This window comes from Borostomias antarcticus (assembly GCF_949987555.1).
Source record: "Borostomias antarcticus genome assembly, chromosome: 16".
NCBI lineage: Eukaryota > Metazoa > Chordata > Actinopteri > Stomiiformes > Stomiidae > Borostomias > Borostomias antarcticus.
The window spans coordinates 2,258,134-2,271,107 of NC_140249.1; the positions used below are offsets into that span (position 1 = coordinate 2,258,134).

Below are 12,974 nucleotides of genomic sequence, written 5' to 3' on the forward strand. Positions count from 1 at the left end.
TAACGACGTACTTTGCAAACTATGGATGTTTTTTGGCCTCTTTATTCAAATGGAAATGCATTTTGCAATTGGCAATTCAATGTGCAATTTGGTTGTGCAATTTGAAAATGCATTTTAGATTTGGCAATTCAATATGCAAAGTGATCATGCCAGTTGAAAATGCATTTTACAATTGGCAATTGAGTATACAATAATAATATCTAAAATGCATTTTCCAATTGCATGACCAAAGTGCACATTGAATTGCCAATTGCAAAATGCATTTCCATTTAAATAAAGAGGCCAAAAAACTTCCATAGCAAATTACAATACATTCCAATTGACAGGATTTTCGGGAAAACACTCTGGCTCTTGAATGTAACCCGAACTACACCTCCCATAATGCCCTGTTGAATACCACGTCACAGCTGTCAGGAAGGAAACCGGGCACATGCGTCTCGTTGCTGAAAACAAATATTAAAACGGGTCATTTTCTATGTTTCCCTGATTTAAGAGGGTTAAGCTTTGGTCTCCTTCGAAGAAACACATTTATTACTGACTTTCAAGGTAGTACTTTGTTATAATACAATTGCCCGTGTGTGATGTTATGCTAGTTAGCACATATCTGGCATGTTGAGTTGTTAATCTGTCAACTCCTCGTTCAAGTCAAGTCTGTGTTCTAGCGAGCAAAATACCAGTGTCATAAAAGACATAGGCCGTGTCCGACATGCATACTACTTGCTATATAGTAGGCGAGATGCAGCATGCTACATCAAAACTGTGCATACTGTATTTCACCTACTATATAGTAGGTACTATATAGTATGTAGTATGCCTACTACTATATAGCAAGTAGCAGGTAGTATGCATTTCAGACATTGCCATACTTTTGAGTTGTCAGCAAAGTTATTTTTTATTTCTCTTACTGCCCTTGTGCATTGTGCACACAATGAATACGAACTAGCTCAACTCGTGCATGTCTCTTTCCACAGCTGGCGATCAACCACAGAAGATCCCTCCATGTCTCAGGCCACCAAACGCAAACACGTTGTGAAGGAGGTCCTGGGTGACTTCGTCCTTCCTACAGAGAACCAGCAGGTCGTGAAGGTGAGTGATAGTCGGTATGTAATTATCACAAGTACCATAGTGACGCCTTGTTCTCATAGTACTCCCCAAACAGGTAAGCTCAGGTTGTGTTTATGTAGGCATACCACAGGCAGGAGGTCTGACACAGTAATGAAGGTCTACTCGTTTGTCTTCTCCTGTGTGCCTCTAGGTCTTGGGGAGTCGGGGGAATAACTTGCATGAGGCCATCACAGCCCTGGGAGAAACCTTCCTGATCAGCATGCCCACCAAGTTCAGGAAAAACCTATGGATCAAGAGAGGTAACAGTACTGTGTATGCAGCCCTATTATAGCTACTTCAATCAATCAATCAAAGCTTTATTTGTATAGCGCATTTCATACCCAGAGGCAACACAATGCGCTTTACAGAGAACAAGGGAGGTGGGCAGACATCCCATACTTGTCTACATAATGCAAATCAACCACTGTGCCCTGACCCAGCTCTGCCACGCGAGATGGGAAGTGGAACTCACCAACAGGTTTGAAGAAATGAAATAAAATGGACTGTCTTTTGAACATTTTTACCACGACTTTAGCCTACGTGACTCACAACTTCCACGCTTGCACAAAACGCCCTCAGGGAGCCGGCGTCACCGCGAAACCTGAGTGATTGATGTCTGTCACGTCTCTCATGCATTCAAAATGGGCAAGCAAGAGATTTACCAGTAACTTCAATGGGAAATAAATGAATGGCAGAAAAGATAACATTAACTATTACACACAATTTTTGATATTTTGATAACTACAAATAAGGTGCCAGATCCAAATACTGTAGGTCCCGTCCAAATCTCGCAGGATCCGGATCTTTTTCCGGCAGGATCCGGCACAAATTAAGCCCTGATTATGTGATAATACAGTAGACGTAGTGATTATGTGATAATACAGCAGTAGATGTAGTGATTGTGATAGTATAGTAGATGTAATGATTATGTGATAATACCGTAGATGTAGTGATTATGTGATAATACAGCAGTAGATGTAGTGATTGTGATAATACAGTAGATGTAGTGATTGTGATAGTACAGTAGATGTAGTGATTATGTGATAATACAGCAGTAGATGTAGTGATTGTGATTAATACAGTAGATGTAATGATTGTGATAATGCAGCGGTAGATGTAGTGATTGTGATAATGCAGCGGTAGATGTAGTGATTGTGATAATACAGTAGATGTAGTGATTGTGATAATGTAGCGGTAGATGTAGTGATTGTGATAATGTAGCGGTAGATGTAGTGATTGTGATAATGCAGCGGTAGATGTAGTGATTGTGATAATGTAGCTGTAGATGTAGTGGTTGTGATAATGTAGCGGTAGATGTAGTGATTGTGATAATGCAGCAGTAGATGTAGTGATTGTGATAATGTAGCAGTAGATGTGATTGTGATAATGCAGCGGTAGATGTAGTGATTGTGATAATGTAGCGGTAGATGTAGTGATTGTGATAATGTAGCGGTAGACGTAGTGATTGTGATAATGTAGCGGTAGATGTAGTGATTGTGATAATGTAGATGTAGTGATTGATAATGTAGCGGTAGATGTAGTGATTGTGATAATGTAGAGGTAGATGTAGTGATTGTGATAATGTAGCGGTAGATGTAGTGATTGTGATAATGTAGCGGTAGATGTAGTGATTGTGATAATGTAGAGGGAGATGTAGTGATTGTGATAATGTAGCGGTAGATGTAGTGATTGTGATAATGTAGCGGTAGATGTAGTGATTGTGATAATGTAGAGGGAGATGTAGTGATTGTGATAATGTAGCGGTAGATGTAGTGGTTGTGATAATGTAGCGGTAGATGTAGTGATTGTGATAATGTAGCAGTAGATGTAGTGATTGTGATAATGCAGCGGTAGATGTAGTGATTATGTGATAATACAGTAGATGTAGTGATTATGTGATAATACAGTAGATGTAGTGATTATGTGATAATACAGTAGATGTAGTGATTGTGATAATGTAGCGGTAGATGTAGTGATTGTGATAATGTAGCGGTAGATGTAGTGATTGTGATAATGCTGTAGAGGTAGTGATTGTGATAATGTAGCGGTAGATGTAGTGATTGTGATAATACAGTAGATGTAGTGATTGTGATAATGTAGCGGTAGATGTAGTGATTGTGATAATGTAGCGGTAGATGTAGTGATTGTGATAATGTAGCGGTAGATGTAGTGATTGTGATAATGTAGCGGTAGATGTAGTGATTGATAATGTAGCGGTAGACGTAGTGATTGATAATGTAGCGGTAGACGTAGTGATTGATAATGTAGCGGTAGACGTAGTGATTGTGATAATGTAGCGGTAGATGTAGTGATTGTGATAATGTAGCGGTAGATGTAGTGATTGTGATAATGTAGCGGTAGATGTAGTGATTGTGATAATGTAGCGGTAGATGTAGTGATTGTGATAATGTAGCGGTAGATGTAGTGATTGTGATAATGTAGCGGTAGATGTAGTGATTGTGATAATGTAGATGTAGTGATTGTGATAATGTAGCGGTAGATGTAGTGAGTGTGATAATACAGTAGATGTAGTGATTGTGATAATGTAGCGGTAGATGTAGTGATTGTGATAATGCAGCAGTAGATGTAGTGATTGTGATAATGTAGCGGTAGATGTAGTGATTGTGATAATGTAGCGGTAGATGTAGTGATTGTGATAATGTAGCGGTAGATGTAGTGATTGTGATAATGTAGCAGTAGATGTAGTGTTTGTGATAATGTAGCGGTAGATGTAGTGATTGTGATAATGTAGCGGTAGATGTAGTGATTGTGATAATGTAGCAGTAGATGTAGTGATTGTGATAATGTAGCAGTAGATGTAGTGATTGTGATAATGTAGCTGTAGATGTAGTGATTGTGATAATGTAGAGGTAGATGTAGTGATTGTGATAATGTAGCGGTAGATGTAGTGGTTGTGATAATGTAGCAGTAGATGTAGTGATTGTGATAATGTAGCAGTAGATGTAGTGATTGTGATAATGTAGCGGTAGATGTAGTGATTGTGATAATGTAGCGGTAGATGTAGTGATTGTGATAATGTAGTGTAGTGATTGTGATAATGTAGCGGTAGATGTAGTGATTGTGATAATGCAGCAGTAGATGTAGTGATTGTGATAATGTAGCAGTAGATGTAGTGATTGTGATAATGTAGTGGTAGATGTAGTGATTGTGATAATGCAGCGGTAGATGTAGTGATTGTGATAATGTAGCGGTAGATGTAGTGATTGTGATAATGTAGCGGTAGATGTAGTGATTGTGATAATGTAGATGTAGTGATTGTGATAATACAGTAGATGTAGTGATTATGTGATAATGCAGCGGTAGATGTAGTGATTGTGATAATGTAGATGTAGTGATTGTGATAATACAGTAGATGTAGTGATTGTGATAATACAGTAGATGTAGTGATTATGTGATAATGCAGCGGTAGATGTAGTGATTGTGATAATGTAGATGTAGTGATTGTGATAATACAGTAGATGTAGTGATTGTGATAATGTAGCGGTAGATGTAGTGATTGTGATAATGTAGATGTAGTGATTGTGATAATGTAGAAGCTCAACATGTGCCTTGCTGCTCAGCTACTCAGGCCTGCCTGGCTTCCTGCAGGTGATTATGTGATAGTCGACCCCATTGAGGAGGGGGAGAAGGTGAAGGCAGAGATCAGCTTCATCCTCTACAGAGACAACATTCAGCATCTACAGAAGCTGCAGCTCTGGTGAGTACACAGTTAAGACGGTGTGTCCTGTGGAACGGATCTCTTGGTGTGGTGCTGTGTGAAAAAAAGAGTCCCATCTCCAAACCAAAGCGGGGTATCAGAGACCGCCCTTCTTCCTCCCTTGTTCCTCTCTCCTGTCCCCTTCCTATACGTAGGCCTATAAAGATGGCCTAACTTATCTCGTAAGGCTGGTAAAGTCCTAGAGCTTAAAATGTAATTAATTACATGTAACTGGACGGGATAAAACCGTAACCACACAGGCACTTAATAAATCATATGGTTTATAGACATATTTTAATCAGATGTATTGTAGGTTACCATTATAACAGCAGCTGTTATAATGGTAACAGCTGATGTTTTCTGTTATTTTGATTGGCATTTTTTAGGTGGCTGGAGGAACATTAACGCAAGCTAGTGTTAGTTCAGCCAGCCAAAAAGACCGTCGCACAATCCATCGCACGAAAGTTGCAAAACCTACTCGCGCTTGGGGTGTACAGTATGTCTCCTTGACAACGCTCGCTTGAAGGGCTGACTGACGGACGGACAGACAGCAGCGCGTAGCTCAAATGGAGCAGCTCCGCTTCGGCTCAAACTGTATTTTCAGATTACGTAACGTTAGCAACACAAGGCCAATTTATCATATTCATTTTTTACTTGTCCGATCAGACAACTGCATGAGGCATTCCTCTTGCCCGAACAGAGTTTACTGGTCCCTGGGAAGCGGGCAAAACTGTTAGCCTACTACAGGTAGCTTGCCTTGTTCCTTAATCCCCCGGTGTGAATCATGGCTAGCTGGCAATAACCTAGCCTACCTGACTGGTCTCATCATTCTCCTCTCTCTTCCTCTTCAAAAATCGTCGTATGCCCATCTGGAAAATTGTATTGATATATTAGGTTATAGGATCCGCTAGTTGTCATCAGGGAATTATAAAACCAAAGGCTTTACCAACGTGCTTGAGATGGGCATGAGCTGTCGGCACGTTGCGCCACGGCAAAACCTTACCAGCGGAAACGCTGGTCACGCACACACACGCACACAAACAATTAATTTGACTGGTAAATGTCTATTTTGCAGCATTTTTATAGAGGTTGGTGTTGTAGGCACCGCCACACTTTTCTGCTGCAAATGGGAACAAGCACTTTGAAGCGCTCTTCACCGGCATGGTGGTTTTGGTGGTGTGCTCTGTGTGTGTGTGTGTTCCAGGCCGGAGGGGTTCACCGAGGAGCCTTCACCGGTAGAAGGGAGGGACGGGCAGCCTCCCGCGGAGGGCGGGGAGGAGGAAGAGGGCAGCGGTGACTCCGAGGATGACGAAAGCGACCTCTTCGTCAACACCAACCGCTGCAATTACCACTACAGCGAGAGCGAGGAAGAGACTGATGATGATGAGGAGAAGGAGAAGGATGAAGATGAAAAAGTGGAGGGCAGCTCATAGTGAAAACATGCAGATGGACAAACACCCACATGAAGGCCAGTGATGCCTGCCACCTCAAGGATGGAGAGATTGAGATTTCAACTACCCGTTAAACCCTGGCAAACCATCGACCCCATCCCATAATACTACTCACTGATTGCCAAGCTGCCCAATGGACAACTGCTCTGCTTGTATGTTGTGTACAGTATATAACATGGCATGATGGCACCCAGTGGACATATTCATAGTTTATTATAATATCCACTCACAGATAGATGTAAACCAGCTTTCCCTTGAGTGCAAATTTAGAGAAGTACATTTTGTTTGTGTAATTCCTTTATTAGTCCATGACATTCCTGACTGAAGAAAATAGTTTGTGTATTATGTGTACATAAAGATTGTGTATTAAAACATGTCTTTTTGAAGGTTGAACTTTGTTCAGTAGCTCATTTCTTATTGAAGCTAATATGTGAATGTTGAGTAGTTGTATGTGGAGAGGTGATATTACAGAGCACAAACACTAACATTCAACACTTGTTCATTTTTTGCAGTTTATTTGACAAATATTTTCACATTAAGTGCTTCACACTAGTATGTATTAACAGATTAGCTTGGGTATGCTTAAGCTAATACCCAAACCTCAGGAATGGAATGTGTAGAGGTAGGTATTTGGGGGTGTGGGGTGACTACCTGATGTTTATCAATTGACCCCAATGCCCTGAAACGGAGGAAGAAACTACTGCAGTTGCTGGAACCAGAACCTGTCTGACAGGTCATGTATGTTTGCAGTTCTGAGGGAAATCTGCATAATACAACAACGATGTGAAGAAACCAACAGTACAAAACCGTTTAAGAAACATGTAAACAAACCTACAGCGTAGGAACCCGTTAGATATCCAGAGTCATTTCCTCATTGTCCTCATTTTTCTGAGACTTGCTTAATTGGATTAATATCCAGTTCAACCTTTGGCGGTTCCTGTTTCTTAGTGATCCCCTTGCCGTCGGCCTCGTCCACTCTCAGCGTGCTGTTTCTGCACTGGGCCTGCGTCTCCTTCAGCTGCTGCCAGATCTGGATGAGCTGGGAGGGGCTGCGCTTGTGGACCACCAGGATGGTGTGGTACCGGCACGGCTGCTCCTTCTCCTTCTTGGGGAAGTCGAAGGTGAGGAAGGCGGGGTGGTGGATGGGATTGCCGCTGAGCCTGAACACGCACATGCCCACGAAGACATCGTCTATGGGGAACAGGTGGACTCTTCGGGACACCTGGGCCAGCCGCTTGGCCAGGAGGCCCGAGTACACCACGCCACCGCCGCCGGCGTACGCGGGGTACAGCCCCTTGTAGAAGCTGGCCGGCACGTAGTACTTCTGGGACTCCTCCCTGACGGGTTTGGCGGCGCCGATCACTTCACCGACCATGAAGTCCCTCATGCCCGCGGGCCCCCCCGCCTGCAACATCTGCCGGTACAGGTAGTCCAGCAGGCCCGGCGTCCGCACCAGCACGTCGTCGTCCCCCTTGAACACGAAGAGGGCGTGCGAGCAGCGGTGTGAGAACCAGTCCCAGAACAGCACGTCCTTCAGGGTCAGGTTGAAGAAGGAGTCCTGGAAGTCCCACTGGAGCATGTCCTTGTAGTGCTGGTTCTCCATCCGCAGCAGTGGCGTGGTGTTCAGCGCCGTCACCGCCCGGTTCTTCCCCAGCAGGAACACCCTGCGGACGAACCCGCCGGGGCCCAGCTGCCCGTCCACCCAGCCCGCCCGGCCCCACGTCTGCCGGATGGCCTGGCGGTTTGCGAAGTTCGCCTCCTCCGTCTTAATGGCCAACAGGAGCAGGGTGGCTTTCTTCTGGACCCCGTCTGCCCCGACGCCGCAGCCCTCTGGGGGCTCGATCAGGACGGGGTACTTCCTCTGGTGCATGGAGCGAACAAAGTCCTTCATCAGCTGCGGCATCTTGTTGAAATCCGCCATTTGAGAACCCGGGTCCGTGATCTCAGAGAACCCTGTGTCCAGTGGGGAGCGGGACCCCTGATATCTGACTAAAGTTTGACGGTGGGATTGTAGTCTGGACCTCAGGATAGGGTTGTACTGGCGGTCAATTAGCAGCTGGAGCTGGTTCCAGAGAGCGTCCCCGTGGGGGTGGGGGTCCCAGAAGGGCTTGGAGGGCATGAGGGCCAGACCTGCGCTTCTGACTGTCCCAGGGGAGATGAAGCGGGTTTGTTCGAACATGACGGGGAACCCCGTGGTGCCACCAGTGGCCATGTTGGAGCACACCGCCAGAGTGACATAGACGAAGAGCAGCGCCAAAAGAATGAAGGGTGTACAAATGCACATGAGCGTCCGACGCCACCGGCAACGACATCGACATCGAGCCATTCAGCTAGGGGAAAGAGCCGAGGGTTAGTCATGGTTGTCAAGTGTAGCATTTATGGTTCTGATGACCACGTCTGTTAATAAATATCTGAGCTGAACGGTAGGCTATAATAGTTCCTGACTATATATCAGTGTCTCTGACCAACCCTAATAGGTTGTACATTTTCTTTGCCAGGACTGTTAAATATTAACTATGTTAATATATTGAAAAGTGTTAATGTTTCACAAAATAATCTAAGTAATAACATGTCATATTGTGAGTATAGGGAAATTAATCTCATCGCCCCCTAGTGGTAGTGTTCCTAATACCGAGAGAATGAATGGCATTTCTCACACGTCTTTTGAAAAATGATATCTTGGTCGACACCGAAAAGTTAGTAGAATGCCTTAAACGGCAAATACTCGGAGATAAACTTTATTGATTCTGGTGATCATAGTTGATTTTCAATCATAATCCGAATTATGAAAATATTTTTCTTAAATTCCATTGACTTTGACTGGAGGAATGGAGCAATTTCGAATATTTGAAAGAAGGCGAAATACTGTTTGGAATTCTCACGGTTAGTAGGTTATTACTGTAAAGACACTCACAAGTTTTTGTTTTGATAACTTCACCGAAATGGCTTCGTAGTAATTATTAGAAAATCCGGTCTATGGGAGTTTACATTGAAACTCCTCTCCGATAGGAACAAATCCGCTAGGGGCGCATGTTTTCACTTTCCCTCTCTATAGGCCTATATATTGTAACAGATATTCACAAAATAAACATCCAATCAAATAATTAGCCTACACTTACCTTTTAGAATAGGCGTTTTCCTATAAGCCTTTTCTTTTGAACAATAATGTCATTGGTCCATATGTGGCTCAATTTGCGTCATGATTTCTAACAAAAATCCCCACAAAACAACCAAAACAACAAGTTATGAAGCTGACAGGTCCAAATGCTGTAGCAGACGGCTCCAAAGCTGAAGTCTATCCGTTTTAGACATGAGTGAGTCTCATACTAACCAGACCGACTCAGTCACACGAGGGACACGCCTCTCAGTCAGTTTCTCATTCTGTTCCCCTTGAAACAGATACTAGTCAATATGTTTGTTGAGGTACAGTTCCTGTTTTGCTAATTAGAAAGCTGTATATACAAATACAGTTGGCTATGTGGCTTAAAAATAGTTTTCTTGTTCTAGAGGTGAGGTGGCCAGCCCCACTGTCAAATTGGATTATATCTATTATAAACTATTAAGGTTATGAAACATCCTGCGCCAACTTTCTCTGAATACACACACTGAGCTAAAGAGAGCCCATGTGCACCTGAACAAGGACGGCCCACCTTTCACAAACACAAAAGGTGAAAACTATAAAAGGGCTTGTATACCCAGCCACACGGTCGTAATCTCAGTTTATCAGCGCAGCTGTACTTCAAACCCGTTATATTATACCTCCATGCTTCAAACCCTACCCTTCCTTATTGCTGTTATAGGCTATTTAATATCCGCCCCTTTCATATTCAAACAGTATTCCGGCAGGCTCTGGCATGCACCCCTGAGAAGCGGCTCAAACGTGTAGCATACCTTAAAGGTGATTACATAATGGATTTCAACGACAGGTTTGAACCTCTAGTGGGAAAAACAAACCAGAGCCAAAACATGTGTACAAATGGTAAACGGACTTGATTGTGTGAATGAAGGCCTCTCATTCACACATTCACACACCAATGGTGGCAGCTGCCTTGCAAGGCGCTCGCCTGCTCATAGGGAACAATTTGGGGTTCAGTGGGGCCCAAGGACACTTCGACATCCAAGACAAGATATAGGCCTACAAGACTAGATTAAATACCAAGATTAATGCGTTTCACATAGCCCGAAACCGGTTTTTCCACCGACAATTTGTGGTTTTGCTACATAAGTAGGTTACTTGTTAAGAGGTAGGCTACATCAAGTGAAACCGGAATGACGAGAATCGGAACAGCACTTGTGTGAGCTGTCGTCCCATCCCAGATTTGCTGTCTGACAGGACAGGTATTCCCTTCCACACCTGGTTGGCACAGGGAGGCTATTTGCTAAACATTGCAATTTTCTGTGAGACTTCAGAGAGATAAGAATATAATGCCTCCAGTTTCTTCCGGGTGCAAGTTGAACTGGTTAAACTCACTCCTCAGTTGAAAGACCCCTACCACTCAATCAATCAATCAATCAATCAATCAATCAATCAATCAATCAATCAATCAATCAATCAATCAATCAATCAATCAATCAATCAATCAATCAATCAATCAATCAATCAATCAAAGCTTTATTTATATAGCGCATTTCATACCCAGAGGCAACACAATGCGCTTTACAGAGAACAAGGGAGGTGGGTATATGACCCACCCCCTCATATTCCAGAGGGAAGCAAAAAAACAGTAATCACCCGGGGGCCAGATAGTGAGCTGTAAAAATTCTTCCCTGACCCCTCTCAACGAGCATGGAGCTAGGGCCTATACTCTTCCGTGGTGTATTTGGCTATGTTGAAGTTTACGGGCCCATGAGGGTGGAAGAGTGAAACTAATCAAGTCCTTGTGAGTCCTGAGTTGGTATAGTGAGTTGTTGGTTATAACTCACTCCCCCAGTATAAATACCGTCCACCCACGCTGATGAAGAGCTAGCTTTTTATCGGCGTAGCTGGTTAAAACGGTGTCCATCCTGCGGGAGACCCGGGTTCGAATCCCACCCTGGGCACGCTGGAACGCAAGGGTTACAGAAGCAATACTGATGAGCAACACTAACACCTTCAACAAAGGCACAGAGCTGGGTGAGCCAGAGCGTGGAGGGAACCCCAAGAGGGAAGCAATGATCCATCCCAAAGTTGTGTTGCGCCAAGATTGTCTTCAAGGTGCTCTTGTGGTGTTCTGAAAGATCCCAGGCCGTCGCACAAACAAGGCTGGGTAAAAGGTGTAAACATTCTTTTAATCTCTATGGGACACGAGGAAAACACAAAACCTCAACAGCTGGGTTTTCTCCACAAAGAGGCCCGATATAAAAACACGAAGAAAAAGGACATGGCCCTCCTGTCTGTGCTGGCCGTCTCCGACCGGGACGCGGACATGAGGAGTTGTAGCTCACCCGCTGCTTCTGGCTGCCCTGGAGGAGGACAGCTTGGATGGGATAACTGCCATCGGTGACTGCTACTGCATGCGTGTGTGTGTGTGTGTGTGTGTGTGTGTGTGATTAATAAGCTAGTTGAAACAGATTTTAAGACTTTTAGCCAAGTCACTTGTTGGGCACTAATCAGGTGCTGCTGTGGGATGTTCCAATCTCTCAAGGATTCAAAGGTCAGAATAACAGGTGGCTTACAGCAAACCAACAGACACCATACAACAATGAGGACGTAATCTGTCACTGCAGTGTAATCAAACCGCAAAGAAAGAAAGGATAAAGAAACTGTGACTCTCTCAGTGCTACAAAGATGCTTTGACACTCACCTGTGTTTGTGTTTAAGTGTGTGTGTGTGTGTGTGTGTGTGTGTGTGTGTGTGTGTGTGTGTGTGTGTGTGTGTGTGTGTGTGTGTATATACACAGGGAACCTGTGTAACCAGACCTGTGCCCACCAATTAAACTCACTAAAGCATGCAAGAAATGTGTCAACACATTATTCAACTGCAACACTGTGTGTGTGTGTGTGTGTGTGTGTGAGATGGAGTGAAACAGTTAAAATATAAAACTTGAAAACTTTTAGGAGCTACATTCTTCAGAACAACACAGTATTCTATTTTGGTGTCCTGCACATATGCAAAAATATCCAAATATCCGATCCATATACAGATGAGCAGACAGACAACCCTATGATAGATACAATAGCCTAAGTTCAACAAGACAATGACCCTCATTTACTGTACTAAGCGATCGTAGGACAGAAAACTGTGTGTACGGTCATTTCCACGCCAAGTTCGACTTATCAATGTGGACGTGAGCGGAGACTGACTGGCATCTAAGCACAGCACAGCCACGTAGGCCTAATTATCACTTCAAAATATGGAGCCTACCCTATGGCAATATAGAATATATTTTTAAAGGCCTCTTCTATGTATCCTATATCCCTAACATAAATGGATACATTTTCCAATTGTTTTCAAGTAACGGGGTAAACAGTTTTTTGGTTTAAGAGTAATATTTGAGCCTACTTAGACTATGCAGCCTTAGTCTTAAAGTGAAATTAATGTTACACCAATCAATCAATCAATCAATCAATCAATCAATCAATCAATCAATCAATGAATTTACTGGTGACATAATTATTAGCAATCAAAATTAACAAATGAAAAGCAATGGGTAGGCTTCAGCCACTTATTTAAATAAGAGCTTTGCCAGTCATATCGGTAGTGCCATGGTCTAGAAGGCGCT

The 12,974-nt window shown here is 43.4% G+C and overlaps 2 protein-coding genes across 2 annotated transcripts; one reads left to right on the forward strand and one right to left on the reverse strand.

The window, feature by feature from the left end:
- The first annotated feature begins 406 nt into the window (after nucleotides 1-406).
- On the forward strand, nucleotides 407-6,607 carry eif1ad (eukaryotic translation initiation factor 1A domain containing). The gene is made up of 5 exons (XM_084450680.1): nucleotides 407-546; nucleotides 972-1,086; nucleotides 1,256-1,364; nucleotides 4,714-4,822; nucleotides 6,027-6,607. Exons 2-5 carry the CDS (start codon nucleotides 1,000-1,002, stop codon nucleotides 6,253-6,255), a joined length of 534 nt encoding a protein of 177 aa, XP_084306806.1. The 5' UTR covers nucleotides 407-546; nucleotides 972-999; the 3' UTR covers nucleotides 6,256-6,607.
- A 546-nt stretch (nucleotides 6,608-7,153) lies between these two features.
- On the reverse strand, nucleotides 7,154-8,485 carry LOC311319455 (N-acetyllactosaminide beta-1,3-N-acetylglucosaminyltransferase 2; the record flags this gene model as incomplete). The annotated part of the gene is made up of 1 exon (XM_084451016.1): nucleotides 7,154-8,485. One exon carries the CDS (start codon nucleotides 8,483-8,485, stop codon nucleotides 7,154-7,156), a length of 1,332 nt encoding a protein of 443 aa, XP_084307142.1.
- Between the last annotated feature and the right edge of the window lie 4,489 nt (nucleotides 8,486-12,974).

Excerpts from the sequence above, each read along its gene's own strand:
- eif1ad (XM_084450680.1), top strand. The coding sequence starts at position 1,000 with ATGTCTCAGGCCACCAAACGCAAACACGTTGTGAAGGAGGTCCTGGGT. Across the intron at positions 1,087-1,255 it reads AGAACCAGCAGGTCGTGAAG|GTCTTGGGGAGTCGGGGGAA; the intron begins GTGAGTGATAGT and ends GTGTGCCTCTAG. Across the intron at positions 1,365-4,713 it reads AAACCTATGGATCAAGAGAG|GTGATTATGTGATAGTCGAC; the intron begins GTAACAGTACTG and ends GGCTTCCTGCAG.